Source organism: Sturnus vulgaris, chromosome 12 (genome assembly GCF_052056855.1).
Source record: "Sturnus vulgaris isolate bStuVul1 chromosome 12, bStuVul1.hap1, whole genome shotgun sequence".
Classification (NCBI taxonomy): domain Eukaryota; kingdom Metazoa; phylum Chordata; class Aves; order Passeriformes; family Sturnidae; genus Sturnus; species Sturnus vulgaris.
The window spans coordinates 1,770,371-1,795,816 of record NC_142254.1 but is presented as its reverse complement, the minus strand read 5'-3'; the positions used below and the strand labels follow the sequence as shown (position 1 = coordinate 1,795,816).

General features: G+C 50.0%; 1 protein-coding gene across 1 annotated transcript; it reads right to left on the bottom strand.

The window, feature by feature from the left end:
* Positions 1-1,333: 1,333 nt before the first annotated feature.
* LOC148222318 (axonemal central pair apparatus protein HYDIN-like) lies at positions 1,334-25,273 on the bottom strand. The gene is made up of 17 exons (XM_088172233.1): positions 25,185-25,273; positions 22,128-22,320; positions 20,934-21,033; positions 19,592-19,710; positions 18,213-18,436; positions 14,591-14,664; positions 12,873-13,105; positions 11,965-12,065; positions 10,589-10,724; positions 9,982-10,146; positions 8,963-9,115; positions 6,262-6,500; positions 5,608-5,773; positions 5,016-5,114; positions 4,106-4,315; positions 3,113-3,241; positions 1,334-1,444 (listed from the first exon to the last, which is right to left on the bottom strand). The coding sequence occupies exons 1-17, from the start codon at positions 25,271-25,273 to the stop codon at positions 1,334-1,336; spliced, it is 2,541 nt and encodes an 846-aa protein (XP_088028359.1).
* Positions 25,274-25,446: the final 173 nt, after the last annotated feature.

Sequence of the window (25,446 nt, the reverse complement as noted above, 5' to 3'; positions counted from 1 at the left end):
CCCATCACGTTTGTCCCTCCCCACAGAGGAGCATCTCATTGCCTGCAATGTCACACAAATCCAACCCTGTCAGAAGCCCTGCCAGCCTCTCTTACAGCTTTCCCAAGCCTTTCAGTCTAGCCATCATCCTTCAGGAGCCTGCCAAATGTGCTGGCAAGCTCTGCAGGACAGTTCCTGGGGCAAAGCCCACATGGGATCCTCTGCTCAAGACCCATGAAGCAACCAGAGGGCTTGAGTTGGTCTGGGAGTCCTGCAAACCTCAGGCTTGGTGGAGGTGGGCATAAGCTACCCTATGGCATATGGCAGGGAACAAAACCAGAGGGGCCCTTCCTAGGGGCAGACAGGCAGTGCCCACCTTCGATGTTCCAGGGCAGACTGACACTGATCATGGGAAAGAATGTTTCTCCTTTCAGGCAGATATTTTCCGGGTCCAGGTCACCCACTTTAAGCTGGAAAGTCCTGCTGAAGGCTCCTGGTACTCCTGGCATGTAAAAGAATTTCAGCACTTGCTTCCCACCAGGTGCAATGGAACCCTGCAGGGATGGGAGAAGAGGGAGGGAATGCGTCAGAGAGTCTGATGGGGGATGGCTCAGGGGACAGACAGGCTGAAAGGACAGGTTCTCATCTAGAAGAAACCATCAGACCACATCACTTTGTGATAAATCTATTACAGTGTTGGCTTTGGCAATTATTAGAGTAAATACTATGTGTTTTATAAATGTTGGCTTTCGTAAAAGAAGCTTTGCTAAAGTTTAGAGTTCTTCTAATGCAAAGGTTGCGTTGGGATAGCAATGTTGGTGTAGAGTTAATGCAATATTAACATTTAACCAATGAAGGAATGGAAACGTGTTGAATGTGCTGAAAAGTGACAAATGACCAGGACTAGGACAACTGCACATGCTCCAAAAAGGCGGGATGGAGGAAGAACTCCGTTAAAATATTTCAATACTAATAACCATTTGTAAATACCTATGAGGCTGATGCAATACCCAGGGTTTATCAGGGGTGTTGATGTGTTGACTGGTGTGCCTCTGGCTGCAGCTAAGCACCCAAGCCAAGCACCCAGTGCTGTTAATTTTGCTTTATTGACTCTGTCCTCTGCTGTCTCTTACTAAATTTTCTTTAAATTTGAACTGAGGAGTGGGCTTTGCTTCTCACATCTTCTACATTCCTTGTGCCCAAAAGGTCGAGACTCTGACCCCAGGGTGCAGTGCTGAGCCCCTCCAAGGGCTCCTAAGGCTGCAGCCCCAGCACAGCCTGATGTGAGCACAGCTGTGCTGCTAACGGGGTTTGTCGTCTGCCAGCAAGAGCCTCAACAAAAAATTTTCTTTTGCTACTGGCGTGGAAGAGAAGTCCCTGCACTCAGCAGGGCCAGCAGCTCCTCGCATCCCTTATAGGAGACAGACATGAAGAAATGGGAAAGCCAATCGGCTTCCTCTTCCCACTGCAAGGAGGGACAAAGGCAGGATTGCTGCTTTGGCTCAAAGACATCCAGGCAGGACTGAGCAGCTTGGTCAGTGGTGGGATGCTGTTAATTTTTCTCCTTGCTCTCCCAGGCCTGCTGCTCCCTGGCCCCCTCACTGCCCCACAAAGCTGCAGTACAGCATGAAAGCTGGAGGAGGCAGGGAGCAGCAAGCCTAGTAAGGGATATGGAAGTGGTGCTTAGCACTGGCAGGGAGGAGGCAGGGCCAAGGACTATGTCCCGTGTGATCACACAGCCTGGCTAAGGTGACCCTCAGAAACACTCCGGTGCCAGCACAACCTGAGATCTAAGCTGTCAGGGTCCCCAGAGGAACTGTGAGGAACCAAGTAAATTTTTATTTATGCCACAACATATGTTATAGATCCACTTCCTGATATGGGGTGAAAAATTACTACAGGGGCTGTACACATGCTGGGACCCTTAACACACCCCACGCGTAAAGGAGGTTGCGAGGAGAAAATGCAGGCAGGCTCCGTCTCTGGGGGGCTGCAAGAGACTTCCCCCTTGGAGGTGGGCAGATCTCAAAGCCCAGGAAAATGTTACCCATCTGACCAATAGTCTTCCTAAAAGGGCTGGGTTATGGGAGGAATCTTAGCATACAAAAGCAGTCAAGCACTGCCAATTTTTCCCTGCCGTTTTTGGTTTGATTGGGACCACCCCCTTTCTTTCTTTCTTAAGAAAGACTTTTCAGATATAACACTTGCTTTGTTTGCAATTTACTTTCATCTGAGAAATCTAGCAATTAGAATTCTCCTCTGTTCCCCTTACAGCAGCACAAGACACTAACTGTGAAGGACAACCACTCTGCTACTGGGACTGTAACACTTCAGACCAGGAGAAGCAGAAGCAGGCAAGGAGAAACGCCCCTCAAGGTTGGGCTGGAAAGTGCCTCCCTCCCATTGGCCTTTGCAGGCACATGTTAATGTCTTCAGTTCTATTGGTTGGTACAGTTGTTCCATCCCTGTTCTGCCCTTGTTCACCTTGTATGTACCCTTTCTGGAATGTTCTTCATTTCCTTGATGCCCATTGGCTATGTTTTGCTATATTGCTCCACCCCTCTTATCCTATTGTTTCCCCTGGTTGGCTGCCCCTCCTCTGCACCACTTCTGCCTGTCCCCATTGGACCTTGACCCTCAGACCCGCCTCTTTCATCCCATATTTAACCCTGTGCCCTCAACCCAGTTTTGTCTTTGTCCTTGGACTGCCTTCAAGACCCAAGAAACCTTCCCTCAGATTTCCATGCCAAGACCCATCCTTTGCCTGTTTTCTCAGCTACTTTTTGTTTTTAGCAAGCGTGCTCTGGGCTCCAAAAGCACAGGCCTTTCTCAGAGGAACCCAGTGAAGCGCACTGCTTCAAGTGACCAGCACACTTGTGCCTCCCACTGGTGTCTGCCCTGTGACAGCAGAGCCACCCACCCACCAGCCAAGGCCACGAGGGAGTCTATCAGGAGAACACTTGCTTCTCTGCCCCCAGCAGAAATTACTTACAGCCCTCTCTCTCTAATGGCTGGGTTTGGGGTTTTCCCCTCTGACTTTTCCCCCCGCTTCCCTCCCTCCTTTTTTTTTCCCCTTTAAAATTCTCCTGGGCCACCTGACACAGGGCTGGGGTCAGTTGCTTGTGCTACTTACAATGGTGGGGTTGACCACAAACACGCCAGGCAGATGTTGCTCTGCAATGCTAAGGTTTAGCACCCAGTTGAATTCTATCTTGCCAGTGTTCGCCAGGGTGACTGTGCTGTGATGAAGGTTATTAAACATCTGGAGAGAAGGCATAGGAGCGGGAAGTTACAGACCCAGGCCTGCTGCTGGGAGTCTCCTTCCTCTCTCCCGGGGTTGAAAGCACACCCATCATGGGAGCAGGGACCAGGGAGCAGATACGGGCACCTGGGAACCTAAGGAACCCCCAGGCACAGGGCACCTGCACAGGACCAAGGAGCTCTGGCAGCACACAGAGGTGTGCTAACAACCATGTGAGGGCCAGTAATAAACGAACCAGGGGACACAGGCCCTCTGCACTCTGAGGGGTCACCAACAGCCAGGAGAAGCAGAGACAACACTGAGGCGTCTCAGAAGAAAAGGCACCTGCATTTAAGTATTGGCAAGCAACATACACACAACAAGGGCGTCACAGGGCAACACAGACAGAGCCAGCAGCTGGAAATATCTGGGGGTTTTCAACTGAAAAAGAGTGAAGTGAGGATTATTCTGAGACAGTCTCTCCAACTATAGTGACTGAAAGCATAACTTCTTCCCTTAATTAATGTGTGGATCAAGCAAGAGCTTTAGACAAGAGCATTTCCTTGGAGGTCAGGCTTTAGGAGTGGATCAGTAAAGGGATGTCGCAGGGACATGCCCCTCAGAGGATCCCCACTGGGACCCTGCTTGCTGCAAGAGGCAGTGTTAGGTACCCTGAAAAAGAGGCATTCCCAACATCTTAGAGAGGCTTGGAGATGGCCATATTAAACCAGCTTGGGTGCCGGATGTGTCCCTCAAAGGTTGTACTTCCAAGCCCCAGAGCCAACAAAGGGGCTGGAAGGGAAGAAAGCCCTGGACTGAGGTGGGCAGGAACCCGCTGGCCGTGGTTCCAAGGCAGGGAGCTGTGCCAGGGCACATGTGTGGTACCTGAAAGCCGCAGTTGATCTCCCGCTGGCTCAGGGAGTAGCTGAGGTGTGAGGCCTCCCCAGTCAGCCCCACCTCGTAGGTGGGGCCTCCCTCCACGTGGCACAGTGCTGTGACACTAGCAGTGGTGTTGGGGTGGCCAGAGAAGGTGAAGGAGACTTGCTGTCTCTCTCCTGGCTGCAGCACGCCCGACTGTGGCAGGATACTGAAAGCCTGGAGGACAGGAGAGATTGAGATGTTGAGTGTGGAAATGGATGCAGAAGAGCATCTTGGAGCAAACTGCAGCTATAGCCAGAGGGGCCTATTCCTCAAACACAGCCAGAATCACCCTGATGTCATCCTGCATCCATGCCACTGACCAATGGAGGGACCATGGGGAAAATCTTCTTCCACACTCACAGATCAATGCATTCATTAATCCAGTACATTCAAGTGAACTTGGATGTCTCCTGGCAGTAGAAACTCTCTCGGATGCCCAGCTTGCCTTTAGAAAGCATTTCTTACTGCTTTTAGAAAAGGAAGAGACTCAAAGTGAGAGCTCTTGGAGCTCAGGGATGTCAGCGAAGGACTCCAGCCCAGATCATCTGACTCCTGAGGCTTTTCCCCTCGCTCTCTGACATATATGCTGCATTCTCAAGGTGCTACAGCAAAAGCTCCTGCAAAAATTTCCTATGGACCACCTGATGAGGTCCAGGGGGAGCAATGCCCTCCATAGGTGCTGCACAGCATCCTTGGGCAGCCCTACATGTCCTGCACAGCCTTTCCAACAACCAGTTGTTTCAGCAGCGCTTTGTGATGGGTCTGGAGGGATGTGAGGCCCCTCTGTGTGCAATGCTGAGGGCCACCAATGGGACTGGGAGCTACAGCCCTGCTTGCCACACTGAAAATGTGGAAGAGAGAGATTCCCTCTTACCTTCTCCACTTCGAGGGCACTCTGTGGTACATCCGCGGATAACCTGAATCCCCCCAAACCTAGTGGGACGTAATACTTTTCACAAGTATGTGGCGGCACCTGAAAAACAAGCCATTTTCTATGCTAGGAGGAAGAGACAGCCACTTTTGCAAAGTCTCCGTTTGTAAGACAGCTTCAGGGCCACCACTGCAATACCAGCTGTCAGGTGAAAGCAGACACCTGGAAACAGGTGGTCTGGCTGGGTTGGGAAGAGGCTACATGGAGATCAGGACTCATCACAGCTTGCTCTGGGAAGGAAGCTGGAGGTCTTGTCATCATGATGCAGATAAAAGCCTCATCTTACATTGTGAAGAAAACATGGCAAAAAAATCTCACACTCAACACAGGTCTGCAGGATCTCAGCAGTCTTCTCCAAGGAAAACTCTCCTATTTCTCCCTCCCACACACCTCATGTCCAACCACTGGCTCTGCTGCCCAGCCCATTCTCAAGGCACAGGACAGCAGGGCAGCAAAAAGGGAGGTCAGCAAGAGCATTACTTGTTGGTGGTAAGGTGGGGAGGCAACACAAGCAGTAGTGTACAAGAAAATCTACCTCTGCTCCTAAAGACTGGGCAGGATCCCACGATTCTCTCAGGGCTGTGGCTGGGTCCTCCCCATTTCTAATCTTGAAGCGTCTCATTTGAAACGCCGAGTAATCCAAACTCGTTCTCTTCTCCTTTGGTGGCTGGGGTTTGAACTTAGGTGGGTAATGCTCATACCTGGAAAATAACATAGCTATGAACAGGGACCTGCTGTGGGAGGAAGGGACACCTGCACGAGTAGCTCCTGGTCAGGATGCAGCTGCTGGGTGGGTGCTGGTGCCTTGAACTGAGAAATGGTTTGATCCAGCCCTTCTTAATCCAGGCTGGAGCAGGTCTGTTCTAAAGGCAGCCCAGCGATGATGGCACTGAAGTAGCACTGGTGCAGGCAGCTGCAACTGCTTGCATCGAGGGACTACAGAGGACAGGGATTAAAACCTTGTGGGGATGCAAAAAGCACAGTGGGAGAGGAAAAGACAGAGAAGGCAAGCAAAAAGGTGAGATTTGAGTCACCAAGGGGCACACCCGGACAGTGATGAGCCCTCCCAGTGCCCAACGCTAGAAACTCTGCAGCTCTACCAGGTATTTATCAGGAATGTTTCCTTGAGAGCAGTGGAACTGCTCCTTGTTGAGACAGGAGGAGAGGTGGGAGTGGAGAGATCTCCTACCTGAATTGGCATCCCAAGCTGAGCTCTGGGACGAATGGTTTGTCTGTGACAATTTTGGTGCCAGTGCCCACAGCCACCAACATAAATGTGGTCCAAAGGCTGTTCCCAATGAACAGCTGGACAGTGTCAGCAACAAGCCCAGCGTCATCCAGGGTTGCTGTGATAGTCACAGGAATCTTGCCCCTAGTGGGGATCACTCCTTGTCTGGGTTCGATAATGTAGCAGTGGGGTTTGCAAACCTGTAAGACAAGCATAATATGCATGTAGGATGGAAACCATACAGCCTGCTGTCTTGTGCTATATAAGAAAAGGAAAGACTAAAGAGGGGAGGATAAAAATCGTAAAGGCTCAATTTCCCTAAATTTAAGCAGCAGTATCAGGCAACAGCAGAGCTTATACCACCTGTATTTTCCTCTCCTTTAATGGACTCACCTAATTAAGCCAGTTTTACCCGACCCAAAGGACACCTATCCTCAGGAGAGTGTTCCTTTCCCAGTCTTTCTCTGGAGTATGTGTCAAGGAAAGCTGCTTTCTCTCTCCTGGCTTCTTACAAAGGCTTAAGGCCCGAGGAAGCCAGGACTGCTCAAATGCCATTCCAGAAACCACACAGCTGGAGGACACTGCTGAGAGCCTGAAGAATAAGCCTGCAAAGCCAGCTGAGCAATACCCCAACACCAGACTATTCTTTCCCGAGGGGCCATCAGTGCTTCTCAACATCCCCTAAAGGACTGAAGCCCTCACTTCCCACTGATCATCAGCTGTAGAGAGGTGCCCCAGTGCCCTCTGCTTTGGAAAAGTCACCTCTGAATGGTTACAGCCGAGCAGGAAAGCAGGAAGCAGAAGAAAACTGAATGACATGTCATGGGTGGGCATGGCCCACTCTTCCCAAGAACTCTTGTCATCTGCTTTCTCATGGACTTCATGGATTGGGCAAGAGAGCCCCGGGGAGGGGGAAAGGCCTTGCAGCAGCACAGCTGCACAAACACAGCTCTGCAGGTCCAGCCCTGGTACGAGCATGTGAAACCCATCCTTTACATGCCAGGCCCAGCCAGCCAAGGTGCATTGCTCCCTGCAGAGGCTGAAAGCAGAATTTCATTGTGGAGTTAGAGAAAGCTGTCCTGGAAAAATCCCTCACTTTAAGGTTGCATTTATCCCCCAAACAGCTGGAAAAGCAGCAAGAGGAAAAGTTCACGCCCCTCTTCCTTGGCTCAGGAGGCTGAGCCTGGACTCTCCCACACGCTCTGATGCTTTATCCACGGACTGAAGTCCACAGTATCAGGTTGTATCCAGCTCCACAAGTTCAACGCACCCAGCATGAAGAAGAACAAACCTCCAGCTCCTCAAAGGTCTCCCCCTCCAAGCAGACATCCCAACCCAGCCCCAGCCCCAGTCTACAAGCCCTTCCTGGCTGCACCAGCCCTGCTCCCCATGCCAGGGGAGCAACACCAGCTCCTTCTGCCCTATGCAGCCTCCACATATTAAGCAGCCTTTCTCAGCAGCTGCTCCCCAAAGGTGTGTTTTTTCTTAAATGGTTTGCTCCTGTTCCCCCTAGGTTGTAGGTTTAGCCTAAGTTGTACCCTCCTACCCAGGTGTCAATCTTCCCTAAGACCTACCCTTTCTTATAGAATGTTCTCTGTGCCTCCTGCTCCTGAATTGTCAATCCCACATTGTACCTGCCTCTTGTGGAATATTCTTTGCCCCTTCCCCCTGCCAAGCTGTCAATCTCTGCTTGTGCCAACCCCCTGCTTGGAAATCCCCTGCAGAAATCCCCTAATCTTGGAAGCCCCATTGGTTTGTTTAAATTGCTCCCTCCCGCTATGTTTCCTCACTGCTTAAAGTACTGGAAACCCTGCCTCGTGCTCCTCCCCAGTCTTCCCCCTCTTGGTTGAGAGTTTGTACCCTCCCCTAGAACCTCCCCTGTAGAAAAGTCCCCCGCACAGGCAGTGTGTGTCTTTTGTCCCTGAGCCCTGCTTGGAATGGATTGCCTGGGATTCCACGCAAAAGTTCCCTCTCTGGTCTTTGCCTCTGTCCTCGGTGCTTCAATGTATCTGTGTGCTGTAGAGAGCAAGCCCTGCTCTACTGCTGTGCAGACCATTGTTGGTCAGGGAGCAGCCACTCTCGGCGTGGGCTCAGGAGCTAGCTGGGGAACTCGGGCACCACGTCAGGCACAGAGGTCACAGGCTGTGGGGTGTCTACCCCCACACGGGGCTTTGTGTGGACAGCCCAACTGGCATGACCCACAGGAGATGTGAAAATTGCCTCCTCACGAGCAGCCTGAGGACACACCTCGCACTCTGCTCTCTAGTATTAACAGCAGTTTGGCACAAAGCAAACGTAGATGGAACAGGGAAACCACAGGGAAATCCATGCTCTCTGGGGAGCACAGGACCACAGCTTTCTCCTGATCTCAGAGCTCCAAAAATGTGACACGCACAGCTAAAGACCTTCCCTAAAATTAAGGGAGAACTTGTCAACACAATCCAGACTAATTTCTGCTCCAACATCTCTGCACCTGATTTCACTGGGGGGTGCCCCAGATAAAACCTCCAGAGCCAGGCTCTTCCTGCCTCGCTCAGATGGAATATTGGAGTATCTTGCCTCCTCTCACGCAGGGTGATACGGAAATGTTGCATATAAAAACCAAGGCATGGCTGCTTCTGACCAGTCCATTTCCCTGGAAAACAGCCCCCCAGATACTTACTGTCTCTATCCTGAAGTCTCTAGGGACAAGACCTTCATTGAAGAGGCTAAAAGTTTGTGATTTAGGCTGTAGCGCTGGGATCCTGCCAAACTCTATCAGCCTTGGAACTGGGTAGATGTCTGCCAGCCGTCCAGTGCTCTGTAATACTACACTCTGTTCCAGGAAGCAGGCGAGAAAGATTTTTTTAACAACCAAAACAAACCACAACACGGAAACCTAAAAAAAGCTTAAACAGCTCAACCCCTCTCAAGTTATTTCTTTAGGGACAGCTACCACTCTCCAGCTGAAATGCTGGGCTTTTGGGGAAAAAAAATGACATACTCATCTCTAAATTAAAAAGGATTAAGGTAAGAGAAACTTTCAAGCTACAAATTATTGATCCCAAGGTAAAAGCTTTGCAAGAAATCTCTGGTTACGAGCAGGCTACAGTTAAACAACTGGTTATTCTGGTGGGGAGAAACCCTCCTCTTTAAGGTAAGCAGCCTGAAAGCAACTGTTTTGTCAAACTTCAGATTCCCTGGCACAGCCGGCACTGCCTGTCCTTCCTGTTGACTGATTTACATGCAGTGCCAGAATGGCCCAGGTTCAGATGTTTGGCGTCATCCAGGGAATTTGGCATCATCATTTCCATATGTTGTAATACACGTTTAAATCCTTGCAACTACTCTTCAACTGCCAGCTTTCCCTTCTTTTACAGGAAGCTCAAGGTTCCCAGAAGTCTTTCACATCCTCTTTTGTGCTCAGAGAGAGGAGAAGACATTTTAAAACAGATGTTTCCAAGGTAATAGCATTTTAAAGGTTAGTCAATTAAAATGACCCTCAATTCCAGCTTAGATGAACTACATTCTGTGTCAGACACTGAGATTACCAGCTGTAATGTAAGGCATGAGCTATTTACACCACCAATCCCTTCTGGCCTCCACAGCAGCCTGTGCCTGTTTTCCCCAGAAGAATCCCTGTACACTTTGCACCCTGGCAGGACGAGTTGCACAAAGGCACACATCTCCCCTCGCACTCACCCGTGGGTTTCTCTCATCCCCGAACACGCCGATAACAACACTGGTGCGATGCTCGCCCAATGTTTGGACTTCGAGTACAACTGGAATCTCTGCAATGCTGTGAGGCTGGACAATCCCACAGGGCTGGGGGCTGGAGTAGAACACAGGAGTGTCCTCCATGCGTTTCTAGAAGGGACAGAATCAAATGCAATTTCAGAGAGACCTCTGAAGAAACTTTATAAACTCCTTAACATCCACCATAACAGCAACTGACACACATTTTTAAAAATCCCCAGGACAAAGGTAAAAGGCACAAAGAAGATGCAAGAATTGTAGGCTTAGCATTCTCAGGGCTCCTGCAAGGAGGCTGCCAGCACAGGCATTGGTGTCTGGGCTGGCAGCAGCTTTTCACAACCCTCTAAGATCTCCCACAAGAAATCACCCTGCAGACTAGAACATAAACTGTTTCCTCAGGAGGTTAAACTTCGTCCTAAAGTTCATGTAGGATCCTGTTCTCAGCAGATCTTTAAGACTGAATAGAAACCAGCAAGGTCTTATCCAAACCCTTTTTCCCCCTAATAATCTCCTCAGTCATCTTTGCGACGAGGAGGTGGATGCGATGCCAAACCTGGGGAACAAGCCCGTAGCAGCCAGGAAGGTCGGTGTCATTCACAACGAGGAACTTCCTCTCATATGGCACCTTCGGGCGGCACTCATCGTACAGCAGCATGTGGGGGTACACTCGCAGCTCAGGAACGAGACATCTGGGCAGAGATGACCCCAAGAGAATCAGAGATACTGAGGGAACGGAGAACGTTTACCCCCGAAGATTGTGAAATGGAGCATAATACATTTGTCACTGTCAAACAGACATTTAACAGCCCTACAGTGATCAATTGCCTTCAAAGTCTTCCCACTCAAACATGTCTTGTCAAGGAGGGGCAAACCCTGAGAGGCAGCAGCCAGAGGCTGCCAAGTGCCCTAGGCAGAGCACTTTGTCCCACAGCTGCCTCAGCCCCTCCTTTACCCAAGAAGGCTTGCAAGGACTCCTGTAACAGTCCCAGTGATCCATGAGCTCTGAGGGAGCCTTCCCAAAAAGGATCAGTGCTCACTAAGGCTCAAGGAACACACAACTAGTGTGTCAGTAGAAATGACTCCCTTCTCTCCCATGGCACTGTTGCCCTGCCTGAGAACTCAGCTGTTTGCCCCAGCCTTGGAGGGCTCGGCACACCACCTGCCCTACAGAGTGGGTGATCACCCCCTCCCAGTTCCTACAGCTCTCTCAGTCCTTCACAGGTCCATGCACTGCCTGTCCCCAATTTTACACCTGCTTAACGAAACTGCAGCCCAGGCACTGACTGGATGGCTCTGCCTGGGAGAGGGAAGAGCACCAGGGAACTGCATCCCTCTTGTCATAAACTGATGCTCACAGTGGCATAGCAAGATAGAATTTGGCTGCAGCAAGAACAAGTTTTGGTTTAAGTCTGAGAACATTAAAGCTTCAACATGGGAAGCAGAGGGAAGGAGAAAAACGAGAGCTGGCCTGCCACATCAAGGGCTGTTTATCCCTCGTAAGATCTTGCCCTCACCACTCTTGCTGTGAGCCACTTCCCCGCTGTCACGTGCCCTCATGAACAGAAGCAGACCCTGACTCTCAGCAGCTGCTTGGTGTGTCCCAAAGCAATGCAGGGTGGTTGCAAGCCAGCACAACTCCACCTCTTGCAGGAAGAAGGAGAGGAGGCCCTCGGGAAATTTGTTGCACCTCAAGCACCAAAAACCAGGCCAAGAAATTATATCATTCCTGGTCCCTTTAGAAAAAGGCCCAGGACCGTGCTGGGCTGTGAGCAGCGGTGCTTTTCACCACAGGCTGCTTTCCAAGCACTGCTGTTCTCACATGCAGCTGGGCAGAACATGAGGCCATTAAACAACACTTCTCCATGGGAGCTGAGCCAGCAAACCCTGGTCAAGGCAGTGTGCTGGGGGAGGCCAGGGAAGTGCTGGTACCTGGCCGTGATGCTCAGTGATGCCACTCCACTGCCAAAACCCTCCAGGTCCACCAGCATTCTCCGGTAGAATTCCATCACGGTGTTGGAACACAGGGTCACCTGGTGGAAGAGAAGAGCAGTGAATTCTTCCTTTAAAAAGCTCATTACCCACATGTGATATTCTCCAGTTCTTGTTGCATGATAAGGAAAGGGAGGATTTGGCCTTAATTCTTCTGCTGGTCCATGTGTAGAGCACAGTCTGTGAGAGTAACAAAAGCTTTCTGGCAATACCAGATTTGATCAACACACCTTGCTATCAGGGTCAGCTAAATGAAAACATTAGACTAAAGCTTTCCACACCACTGTATTCAAATTAAGGCGCCAATTTTTCATCTGACTACAATGACGTAAATGCAGAGGAAATCTGCTGACTTGCACAGAATGAGCTTTACAGCAGGAAGCTGAGGGCAAAGGGTGGCCCAGCAAGTGCTGGGCAGTTCGTAGCTGCAGAATGTTTTGTCTCTTCTGGAGATCCCTGCAGGGAACACAAATCATTCTGCTCCCCAGGACAGCAGAAGCCAAACCAAGAACAAAAGGAAACTGCTTTATACAATGGCATCTCTCTAGCTGCCACCCTCTGTCCTCATCCTTCCTCTGCCCGTTTGCAATCAAAGAAATTACTCTCAAAACCCCAAGAATGGCTTCAGTACTTGACTATATGGTATGTGATCTCGGCATATGGTTTTGGAAACCATACAGTGCTCCTTGAGGAATATCCCGAGTAAGGCAGCTAACAGAGGCCTCAGGCCAGTGCAGATCTCTTCCTCACACAATGCTCAAAGCTGGCAGCAGAGCTAAAGCCCTCCCACACTGCAGTGAAGCTTCAGCCCTGGTGCTGAAGCACGTATTGCTGGACTCTTCCCATACCTCGATATCCTGGTGTCCCTGGGGAGGGATGGTCCCTTGTTTGGGATTCATTGTAAACTCCCTTGGCTCCACATAAAAATGAATTCCTTCTGTCCAGGATGGGTCGCTGTCGTTGCGTATTTGGTCAAAGCTACTAACAGCAGGCTGCGTGCCGTCGTCAGACATGCGGAGCTTGAAGCTCAGGGGCACTGGGGAGGGGTTAGTGAGGCGGCAGGTCTTGGTGGAGGGAAAGCCTAGGAAAAGGACACAAATATCCATTTAGGCACCAGTTATGTCACGACTCTTGGTGGGAATATCCTGCTAGGATAAAAGTGTGATTGGGGTTTAGCTCCTTATTATCTGAACCACAGCTCACCAAAGAAGCTGCATGAGAAATTAATTGTCACTTAGCTCTCTTTGACACTGATTGCAGACTGCAGTCTTGAAAATGCCCAGTCTTAGCCCTGCTGAACACTGCAAGCTTCTCTCTTTCTGATGGAGAGGAGCTCCCTCACCTACCTGCCCCAAACCAGCATGAGTTATTTGTCACTGATGAGTATGCACCCAGACCGAGCATTTACTCTGAAAATTCAAGCTGTAAAATTCCCTGTTAAGTCTGCCAACACTCCCACCATTTTCAAGAGATATAAACAGCGAGTTGTCATTGAGAGAAGCTACAGCAAAAGAACGAGGATGGAATCAGGAACTAGAACGTGATGCAAAGCACCCTACTGCAGTTTCTCTCTGCAGGATCCTTAAGGTATCTCTTGGTTTGGGCCAAACAGACAAAGCACGTGACGGCTCAGAGCCCACTCAGCTGGGGGCAAACGTGAGCCTTGCTTCGAGATTAGCAATCAGGAGCCATGTCCCATCTCACCCAACAAACAGGGACATCATACCCATGCTGTTCACTGTGATTGCTGCCTGCAAGGTTTTATTCTGCTTTAGCTCTGAGATTTGCTTTCCATACTGGAAAGCCAGAGATAGAGCCACGTATGGTGCGGTGTGGAGGCCCAGGGGCCTGCCAGGGAGATACCAATCTCCATGCCCTGGAAGGACAGGCATGCCTAAAGGGCATTTAACTCAGGACGACAAAAAGGGTTTCTCCCCACAGTTCTTTGCTCCTCTATGTTAATGTACCCCAGTTATGTCATCCCTAATGCCCTCCCCAGTTCTGGGAAGTTCTCCTTTCCCTGTTTAGCCATTGCCTCAAATTTTCCACAGTGTTCCACCCCCGTTTCCTTATTGGTTGTTGCCCTTTGCCCCACCTTTGTACCGTCCCTGTGTTCTCAGCCCATTGGACCCTCGTGTTCTAGTCTGTCCCTTCTTGCCTTAAGCGTTGAATCTCCTTTGTTCTGGCTCTACTGCTCCTGGACCCCTTTAGTGTGTGGCCACAATAAACCTCCATCAGAACTCCATGCAGAAGACCCCTCTCGTCTTTTCTCCATCAGCTCCTTTCTGCTAGCTGTGGCTGTGTGGGGGTCATCTTTCTATTCCGGGAAGATTCCCGCCTTCCTTGGCAGACAGCTGTCTTTTAAACCAGGACAGAGACACCAGAAAATACTCCCTTTCTATTCCTTGGTACTCTTTGATCTCACAATGGCACCAGCAGCCCTGGAGTTCACACCCTGAAGGGGCTGCTGTGGCAGAACATGAGTGATGGATGTTTTCATGTTCAAATGGTCCATTTTGGAATGCACAGATCCCTCACGCTGTGTCCAAGCCCAGGGAACACTCACCAAAGGAAATGTCACCGAAGTCGAGCTCATTGACATTGAAGTGTAAAGTTGGTTCAGGTTCAGAGACACATCCCCTGCGATGAGTAGGACAGAGGAGGAAATGAATTGGTTAAAGGGAATTGCAAAGTGTCTGGCTATCGTGGCTTGGGGCATAAAACCTGGTCAGGGGCACTGTGGGTTTCAAATCAACACACCACCACGTGCTCAGCACAGTGTCCACGTGGACAGGAGGCAGATAAAGCCCAGTGGCATGCAACCAACAGCCACTGATGGGGCTTTGGCCACAGGGCAGGCAGGAAAAGTCCCCGAGTTGTTGGTAGTCCCATGAAGGACCCTGAAAACACACTCAGACATGGCTCCATGCCTTAGTTTCCCCATCTGTAATGTGATGCACATAAAGGTGTGTAAGAGTTGGTCTGGAATTTTTCCCTCATACGCCTCACGACTGTCGCAAGGGCAGAGGCTAAGGCCCCGAGGACTCCCACCCGCTTCTGGACAGGAGTTCTGGCCTGGTCGAGGTGGATGCTTGCCAAGTGATTGTTTGTGTGTGTGCTGTCCACGGTACAATGCTTTTGAGCAGGCACTAACTGAAAACTGCATGTTCTGTATGCCTGCACCTGCTTCTCAGAGCACCTCACAATGGCCCACAAATCTCCCCACCTCTTGGCCGGACACCACTCCCTTTGGAAAAAGACTATAAAAAGTGACTGTCTGAAGAAGATTTTTGAGAAGTCCCTGCAGAAGACACGTCTATTGGCCGGACCACGAGGATGCGTCTCATCTGTTGGTAGCTGTTCCCCCATTCCCCTCTTTCTCTCTCTCTCCCTTTACTTTGTTTCCTTTTATATTTCTCCCCTCTATTGCAAACACTGAGTAGCTGGCACTCAATAAAAGTGCACTGTTTTGAGTAAACTGATTGTTGTCCCCTGTTGTGTCTTCTGCACCCCTGAGATCACATGAAGCAGCAGGACTCCCGCCTGTATTAACAGTGGATTGTGACAAAGTGTCCCTACAAACTTCTGTAACCAGCCTTTCCTGCTTTGCTACTTCTTAGCTGCAACTGCTGTTCCATGGAGGAGCTTTCTCAGGAGATTTTGACCCACACAATCATTACAGAGTTTTGAGACATGAAAACCCAAGCATTCTCTGAAAACAGCAGCAACAGTTCTACACAGTCAACAGGTGAATTCTAGAGGAAAGTAGGGAGGCTCAAGAGTCTGCCCCTGGGGCTGGAACACCAGCTCTGGAGGGGCAGAAGAAGGCAAGGAGAAACAGCACTCTAAGCTTACGGTGAGAAGTTCCTCCCTCCCATAGGCCTTTGCAGGCACATGATAATGTCTTAAGTTCTATTGGTTTGTACAGTTGTTCCACCCCTATTCAGCCCCTGTTCACCTTATTTGTATTCCTCCTAGAATGTTCTCCCCTTTCCTGATCTCTGTTGGCTCTGATTTGCTGCAGTGCTCCACCCCTGTTATTCTGTTGGTTCCCCTGCTTGGCTGTCGCTCCTCTGCACCACTTTTCCCTGTCCCCATTGGACCTTGACCCTCAGACCTGCCTCTTTCATCCCATATTTAACCCTGTGCCCTCAACCCAGTTTTGTCTTTGTCCTTGGACTGCCTTCAAGACCCAAGAAACCTTCCCTCAGATTTCCATGCCAAGACCCATCCTTTGCCTGTTTTCTCAGCCAGTTTTTGTTTTTAGCAAGCGTGCTCTGGGCTCCAAAAGCACAGGCCGTTCTCAGAGGAACCCAGTGAGGTGCACCAGTTCAGGACAGGACCAGTGTGGAGGGAGCAGAAAACATTCATTGAGCAGGAAACCTCTCTGTGTCCCTAGAACAGGCCCCATGGAAAACCATAGCTTAAAGATAAGAAACTGCTTGTTAAATGACAAATTAAAAAAGGAATTCAAACCCCCTGTTATCTTTCTGGTTCCTTTAGTGGTCTGGTTTAGTGGTTCGTTTTCCTTTAGTATCTATAGGCTAGATTTGAATGTCAAATCCTTCGTGGATTGGTCAGAATGCAGAATTCCCTTGGTAACTGGTGCAAAATGTAAAACCCTCAAAAGATACCAAACCACCTTAGAAAGCCCAGCCGTTGAATATGCTAGACTGGATACCTTCATCGAATAAACTATGGAATTGCCCCTCTCTTCATGTTCCGATCTCTTCACTCTACTGGTTTGAGGGGGAGCTCCGAGCCAGATTCTATCCAGGCAAGGCTTGGAAGCGTGCCCTGTCTCTGAGGATGGCTTTGGCAGTCTTGGGGATCACAAGGGGACCCCAAAACCCACCGGCAACTGACCAGCTTGTCACCAGTGCACCAGCTGGCACAGCCAAGAGCAATAGGACATGCATGTCCTGAATCTACCACACCACCTCACTGTCCTTGATCTCAGCAGACTCCAAAAGTCACCAACATCCGCTGAAATGAGCACTTGAAGCTGCACAACACTCACGAGTTTATTTCATGCTTGATGCCAATCAATGCCTACTCTGCCTTTTGGTTAAAAATCAAGGACCAGTGAACTGTGCCTTCTGTTGTGTTTACAGGACTGCCACTGGCTCTGCTCTACACATCTCAACAAGAGACACCTGCCCTTGCTCAAGGACAAAGCTGCTTATGCAATAACATCCCATGACCAGTTTGGGGGAGGGACAGAGGAGAATCAATTATTTGATGGTGAAAGGTTCCCTCTCGATTCCCAAAATAGAAAAGCAGTACTTCTCCTCCAAAAACAAAGCCAGCATAATTGTTTCTCTACTATGGACAGACCTACTCACTGCTTTTCTCTTGCTAAGCAATAACTTTCTTGTTCTTTTTTATCCATCTCCCTTATATTACTGGTATAATCGACTGCAGATTGCTTTCATTTCTTTACTGCCTTGAGTCAGGGCTTCCCAACTGCAGCAGGTAGCTCCAAAGCTCCAGAGCAGCCAGCATCAGCTTTCCTGCTTACACTACATCATGCTACCAGCACATGGCTCAGGCTAGCAGGGACAAGCCCTCGTGCTGCTGTGGTCCTGAGACTGAGCTCTGCCTCCCCTGCTATCACCCCTTCTCCCTTTTGCTGGGCCAGGATTATCTCTTGCAATGGTACCAGCCTACAGGATAATGCCCATGGGATCAGCCCTTTCCCGGCTGTAGAAAGGAGGCACCAGAGCACTCTCTGCACAGGAGTTGGGAGCACAGCCTGCCCCCCACAGCATGGCCATGACAGGTGAGGTGAGGCTGCTGCTGCCCGTTTGGGATGGATTCTTAAGGGAAGTTTTAAAAATCACTGCTGCTGGTGCCGAATCACCCAGGCTGGCCCATCTCCAACGCCCTCGGGGCCTTGCTGGGTGTTCAGGTGGGACATCCCAGAGCAGCTACTGCCCAAAGCTGATCCATCCCACTGCCTGCCACGGCCCAAGGCAGAGGGAGATTCCTGCAGGGAGGAGTCATTCCAGCTCCCAGGTACGACACATGGCAGCACGCACCCCCACATGAAGGCAATGCCAGGATCAGAGCAGAGATTAAGGCCTCAGGCAAGACCTTTTTTTTTCTGCTCAACCCCAAAATGAGGCAGGTGGGGGATGTCGCAGAGACAGCTGCAGATGTGCCCACCAAGTTCCCAGAGCCCTTACTTGATTGTCAGGATTGCAGACGTAGGAGATCCAGCCACGGAGAACTGGAATTCTTCCTCAAACCTCCCTGCTACGGTGGCATTGAAGGAGATCTGGATGGTCTGGATCCCACCTGGTGCAATGATGCCCTCCTCAGGTGCAAATTTGAAGCAGTAGCCCACGTTTGCGGTTGTCTGGATATAGGTGAAGGGAGCATCAATAGCTCCATGGTTCATCAGTGTCACCTGCAGCAGCAAGAAAATAAAATGGAAATACATGTGGAATCTTCCCTTGGTGTGAGTTACTGTCTAATGATGCAACTAACACCCAGGAAAGGCAGAAGATGCTTTGTGCTGCTGAATGGCAGAAGTCAAAAAAATACAACAGGACAAGTTCTGCCTTTGGGTTTTCATGCAAAGCAGTGGTAACTCCACATAACTGGAATCACCCTGGGGTTATCCCATGGACACAGAGCAGTCCACCTCTGGTCAGCATCACCAAGCTCATTCAGACCTGGCCCTGAGAGCAATGTGGGGTGATTGCAGCTGCACAGTGAATCACCACAGAGCTGCTGCTGCCCCAGCTAGCACAGCTCCAGCAGTACCATCAACTTATTCACCTTTTCTCATATCATGAAAACAATACATTGATAATGAGGCATGAGCATCCATATGCATAGACAGCACCATCTTTTGGTAAGAAAACTCAGCATGTCTTTCCACATCCAAGCTCTTGAAAGTGTCTGGCATGATGTAGTGCCTCATTTTTAAGCTCTTTCAATTGCTCTTTTTATTTCTTTTGTAAACTTGACACTATTGAGGGGGAGGCAAATAGGTAGAAAAATCCTTTGCTTTATTCCCAGGGACAGTCTTCTCTTTCTACAGTCAGAGATGCACCAAGGCTGAAGTGAGGGATTGGTCAGCAAGGGGAAGAACTCCCAAGGCCTTTGTAAGGGCCAGCACTGAGCCAGGAGGCTGGATGGCTTTCCTGTGACTTCCAGGAATAAGCAGGAGACACTTGACTGAAAATTGTTTGCCATGGACTGAAGGTCAAACGTGGCCAGTTTGTTCCAGCTGCTTCTGAAGAGCTCAGTACAAAGGTGTCTTGTGTCTGGAGCTGCCACAAAAGCCTCTGAACAAGCAGCTTTTTGACCCAGTGTTGCTTTCATGTGTCAAGCGCTTTTGCAGGAAGCCTCCCAGCTGATCCCCAAGGAAGGCTGCCCAAAAGCAGGGATTGGCGTTTCATGAACAACAGACACACCTTTGTGACCCCCCAGATTTGACCAGAACGTCAAATATCCCCTGCTCACAACTGCCCAGGTTGGCAGGAATTCCACAGGTCCACCAGGCTTGCTGCTGCCTCAGGAGCCATCAGGATCCATCCCAAGCCCTGCTGCTCACCTCACAGACGTAGGTGGTGTTGACAAAAATGTTCCCAAGGTTCAGTGCACGACAGCTGAGTTCAACCAAGGGTCCTTGGCCTTGCCCTCTGAGGCGCAGGGGCAGCCTGCTCTCACGGCCTGCGGAGAGATGTCCATTTCAGTACAAAAATTCCCTCTGTTATACTGTATTTTCAAGGCTGCCTCAATGCCAGTCCCTGACTCTGAGATGGATGCAACCAACTCCTGATGCTGCAGGAGAAGATATGGACCCTTCTCGTCTCTCAGGAGATTTCCCTTGGGGCTGACTTCCAATTTCTAACCCATTCCTTGGGCTGCTTTCCAATTTTAGCCACCAGTTTGCTGAGTTTGAAACATCTCTGATGTCTTGTAGTGACGGGCCAAGAAGCCATGAGTAAAATGGAAAGAAAGAAAATTTAGGTTAGATAATAGAACACATTTTTTTACTGTGTGGTTGGTGAGACACTGGAGCAGGTTCCCAGGGGAGTTGTGGAGGTTCCAGCCCTGAAGTGTTCAAAGCCAGGCTGGATGGGGCTTGGAGCTACCTGGTCTAGTGGGAGGTGTCCCTGCCCATGGCAGGCCTTGGCACTAGACGATCTTTAAGGTCCATTCCACCTTTAACATACTATGATTCTATGGTTTCCTTCCCATGCACTTAGAGGAGATTTGAAATCCATTCGCCGAAGGCACAAAGCTCATAAAGAGTTTGGCAATTGCCAAACTACCTGGCCCAGTAGCACAGGATTTTGTTGCCAAAGTCCTCAACTTCTGACACTCAGCACTGTGTTCTATTTCCACAGCCAGAGCTGCCAGGGGACAATTCCCACACAGGGACAGAAGGAGCTGCTGGCCAAGGGTGGTCCTTCTACAAACACCCTGGGCTCAGTGGGGCTCAGCCACCTCTGGTCTGGTGGTGTCTGGGCAGTGGGATGTGATCCAGGGTCAGGGAGCACATTTCTAACTCAGCTCCTTCCCTCTGATGATGGATCCATGTCACCTGGAGCCATCCTGGAGGTCAGTGGTCTAGAGGGACTTAGTGCTGGTTCACTAAAGCTGTTCTGCTCTCTAGCTCTTTGGCCTTTGTGGAAATGCTGGCAAAGTCACAGCATGAAAACTTTTCCCTGCACTGCCTGCGTTGTTGTGGGATCAGTAACCCAGACACAGGTGTTCTGAGCCCTGGCCTTGCACGAGAGACTCCATGGAAGCTGCAGGGACAGTGGGGATGTGCCAGCACTGCCCTGCTGACCAGGGACTCTTCCCAGCAGCTACAGGGGAGCCCAGCGGGCTCGGCCTTGCACCATGGCTTCACTGTGGGTGAGAGAAGCAGGGGAAAGGAGCTGTACCTGAGATGCTGCAGTAAGCCACACTTAGATACCCTAGTGCTTCTAGGGGTTTAAAGGTCACCTTGATTTCGGCCGAACAATTCGGCTTGATCTCTCCCTCCTAAATCAGAAAGAGACAGCAAAGCATTAATCTTCAAACTTCGCATTTCTTGTTTTCAACCACAGTCCCGTAAGCCTTTATTTAGAGCATTAGTATGAGTGAACAACACAAGGAGCCCTAGGAAACACTTCAAACCCCAGTTCAACACACTGCTGGAAGCTCTTAATGCTCAGCTGATCAGCTCCCACTCTCCACAACATTCCTACTGCTCTGACACAGGCTCTTGGTCACATCATGCTGCTGTCAGCTACAGTGGTATGCAACTGCCATTGTGCACTGGTGGCTCTTCTCAAGAAGAGAACCCTTCCTTGGAAATAAAAATATTAGTTTAACCTGTTTTGAAAGAAAGCAGACGTTAGGATTATTCTAGGTTTTACTCCAAGATGAGAAGGGATTTTGCACCGTGCAGCCACCAGGCATTCCTCATCTCTCACAATACCAATACTCAGAATCAAGGCTCTGGTTGATGGGAGGACTTGGGGGGTTTGCTTGCATAAACAGAAAAGAAAAAGTTTTCTGTCCCTGTGTGCAAGAGAATTCAAGAGGCCCATTTCAACCTTCCACCTTTGTGTCCAGGCTTACAGATGACACTGGAAGGGAGACTCAGAAATAGTGCAAGTCATGGTTACAGGAAGGGATTGGCATTTCTGTGATGAACCTTGGGCTGAATTTGGCCTCCTTTTCCCAGTGACCCAACGCATGCTTCAGGTCAATATGTGAACTGGCAGTGCTCCAACAGCCTGTGCTAAACCCCACGCACCACGTGCCGGGGAAGCCCCTGCCTACAATAACTGCTCCCTGTGGACACTGCAAGGACACGCACCGAGTGCCCTTGAGCTCGAGCCCTGGCAGCAGAGCTCGGCTTTGTCAGGCTCCCAGTCTTGCCTTGAGCCTGCAGGGCAGAAATGCTTTTAGCAGCGAGCTCTGCAGCCGCACACAGAAACTCCATGACTTCCCTCTCAGCACATGGAGCCAGCTGAGGATCTGCCGAGTGACCGCAGCCGGCAGGATGGGGGCGGGGGAGGATGGGTGGGAGGAGGAAGAGGAGGAGAAGGAGGAAGAGGAGGAAGATTCGGTTCTCAGCGATCACTTACCATTGGCTCAATGGAAAAAATGTCATCAGAGAAGAGCATGGGGTCTTCTTGCACCTTTTCCATCTCCTCCTGGACCATGTAGCTCAGGAGGGCAGTGTGATCTTCACTAGAGCCTTCCTCCTGCTCTGTATCTTCCTGCTCGATGAAGTTGTCCGGTGGCACCTCTTTCAGTGGCTGCAGCAAATAGCACTGCCTGCAGCCACAGGGAGAGACAAAGCCAGCAGGTTGTTTAATAAGCCACATACTTGCAGAGAGAAGTGTGAGTGCAGGAGAGCAAAGCACCTGGGGAGGAGGAGCAGCAGCAGCTCCCCAGCAAGGGCTGACCCCAAGCCATGGGGATCCCAAATGGATCAGAGGATAACTTGTCCACTGGCACAGCAGGTAGATTTACTCCACACCTGCTAGCTCAGGAGAGTTTTGGAAAGCCAGCATCCCTCAGGAGAACCTCCTGGCTCAAAGCCTCTGCCAAAACTGAGGGAGAATCCACCAGTCACCTCAACTGGCTTTTCCCACCACTGAGCTGCTCGGGGGAGGCAGATAAAGATCACAGAGCACCCACTGCAGGACTTTCCTGGGAAGGGGAGACGATGCTGGGTTGCAGCTATGTGTTACCAGCATCATCACTCTTTGTTTCTTCCATTTTGGACCTGCCCCGTTCCCTGCTCTGTGTTTCACAAGAGCACTTCCAAAGGAAATGGATGGATTCAGGCACCGCATCCCTTCAGTGACATTCAGGGTTTTATATGCATGAAAAGAGAGGCTCTGAGAGGGGGTGAGACTTGGTTGTGCAGGAGGGAGACAGCAAACTCCTGGAGAGACCTTTTCATGATCCAGAGCTTTTTGAGTCCCATCCCAGTACACGGTAGTAGAATGTCCTGAGAGGGAAAGGATCCTGCACTATCTCCTCTCATAAACAAGTCCTCTCTGCTCTGCGATCCCAAAAGCTTCTGTGACAGCAGGACAGTGGCTTTGGAGCTAAAACCATCCCTAAGACTGGAAGTCAGGAAGAACAAAATGTCCTCGTGACAGTCTAACTGGCATGAAGACAGATGTAATTGGGAAAAAACCCACAAAACCAAAACCAGCTGGAAGTTGACCTTGAGGAAACCTAGTTGCTTCTGAGGGGAAAATAGATCACCTGGGCTCCAGGCTAGTGGGAAAAATGGAAATAAGCAGCCCAGGGAAGTAGCCAGAGAAGGTAATGGGATTTTCTTTTAACACAGAGAGCTTGTATGGAAGTCAGACACTGTGTAAGTAGATAGAGAACAGTGCAGAACCAAGAAACCCAGGGCACTAAAGGACCCTCTCTCCAGCCATTCGATCTCCCGGTCCTTTGCAGGCAATTTAAAATGGCTCTGGGGAGTGCGAGAGACCTGGCCCGAAGGAAACAGAGGCTTGCCACGGCAATTTGGGCACGGTAGTTTTGCACAGAAGTTTTCACACGGGAGTTTTGGCACAGCAGTTTTGGCACAGCAGTTTGGCACAGCAGTTTTGTTGGCACAGCAGTTTGCTCGGTGTTGTTTCAGTTTCTGCACAGCAGCTCACACAAACAGGCTGAGCAGAAAGGGAGCAGCCACCCACCCTCCTTGTGTAGTGAGTTGTGTCTTTTGGCTTGTTGTGAGGTAATTGCATGGTTTTTTCTTTCTTTCCTCTTTCTGCTTTTTTTTTTTTCCCCAGCAATGGTTTACAAATGATTAAAAGCCATTGCTGCTGCCAGCAAGAGTGTACTAACTCAAACAGAACCCCCCAGGAAGGACACAGCTGTCCAGGGCCCTGGCTGCAGGGAGGGTCTGAGCCTGGTGTTAGTATCAGAGCATAGTGCAAGAGACACCTGAGTGCAGTGTGAGCAGGTGAATGATCTCTGTCTGGTGGCAGAGCTCAAGGAAGAAGTGCAAAGGCTGAGGAGCATTAGGGAGAGTGAAACAGAAATTAACTGGTGGAGTTACACCCTTCCAACCCTGAGAGAAGCTCACTGGAGTCTGAGGAGCTCTGCCCTTCTTGCGATCAGGCAGAAAGAGGACACCTAGGAGACGGTGGGGAATGGAAATGTGTCTCTGCTAGGGAGGTAATAAAATTCCATCCTGACCCCCATCACCTCCCCAGGTGCCCTGACAGGATTGGTATGAGGCCCTGTATCCAGAGGGTCAGGCAGATGGCACTAAGGAAAAAATTCTGTCTGGAAAGTCTCCCAGTTGCTCTTCATCTGCCAGACAGATCACAGCCTCAAGTATTAAGAAGAAAAGAAGGGTAGTGGTAGTAGGTGACTCCCCTGTAAGGGGAACTGAGAGCCCTGTGTATCAACTGGATTCATTCCACAGGGGAGTCTGCTGCCTCCCTGGGGTCTAGGAACTAGATAGCACCAGGAAATTCCCTAATAACTAATGAACTTCATCTGCTCACCACTGTCTCTGGGGTGCAGTGACCATGAAATAATAGAGTTCTCAATATTTGGTGAAACAAGGAAGGGGCATCAACAAAACTTCCACTCTGGACTTCTGGAGGGCAGACTTCAGCCTGTTCAAGAGACTGGTTTGGAGAGTATCTTGGGAAACAGCCCTTAAAAACAAAGGGGTCCAGGAAGGATGGACATACTTCAAGAAAGAAGTCTTGAAGGCACAGGAGCAGACTGTCCCTGTGTGCTGAAAGACGAGCTGACAGGCAAGACAGACAGCCTGGATGAGCAAGCAGCTTTTGAAGGAACTAAGGGGGAAAAAAACAAAAAAAAAGAAAGAGGAAAGAGGGGCTGGCAAGTCATGAAATGTTTAAGGATGTTGCCAGGTCATGTAGAAGAAGATTAGAGAGGCAAAAGCCCAATTAGAACTTGCGGAAATCCAGTCATTGCAATCAACCTTTCCTTCCCAAAATGCCATCCTTGGTTGGAATAGACATGGAACTGCAATGCTAAGTGCTGAGCTCCTGAAGCCTAGGACACACACCCTAGTGCCAGAGATGGTTTACTTGGCCTAACCATTCAAAAGCACCAACACCCCCCTGAGGCCATATGTTAGTTTTAGTCTTGGGCCATGTATCTGACTGAAATGCATTTTTCAAACCAACCTCCTCTTCTCTTCATTCTCATCTTCCTCAGTAGGAAAAGTCTTCCACTGGAAGTGGGCTGTGATGTTACTCCTGTTCTCAATGAACATGGTTGTATAGTTTGACGTGTTGATAAAAGTCTTCCCAATCTTCATGGAATATGTGCTCAACCCAATGTTGGCATCTACAGCTTCTCCGTGAAGGTTTGTCTGGATGCTTTTTTCACCTGGAACAAAGCAATGAGGAGTCTTTGCTCAGCTCACTTGCTGATGGAAGCACAAGG

What these genes read in the sequence shown, in the direction of transcription:
- LOC148222318 (XM_088172233.1), bottom strand. Translation starts at nt 25,273, where the DNA reads ATGTTCATTGAGAACAGGAGTAACATCACAGCCCACTTCCAGTGGAAG. An exon ending in CCCAGTCTTTAGGAGCAGAG is followed by an intron (nt 5,115 to 5,607) that starts GTAGATTTTCTT and finishes CTTGTTTTTCAG; the next exon opens with GTGCCGCCACATACTTGTGA. An exon ending in AGATCAACTGCGGCTTTCAG is followed by an intron (nt 3,242 to 4,105) that starts GTACCACACATG and finishes CCTTCTCTCCAG; the next exon opens with ATGTTTAATAACCTTCATCA.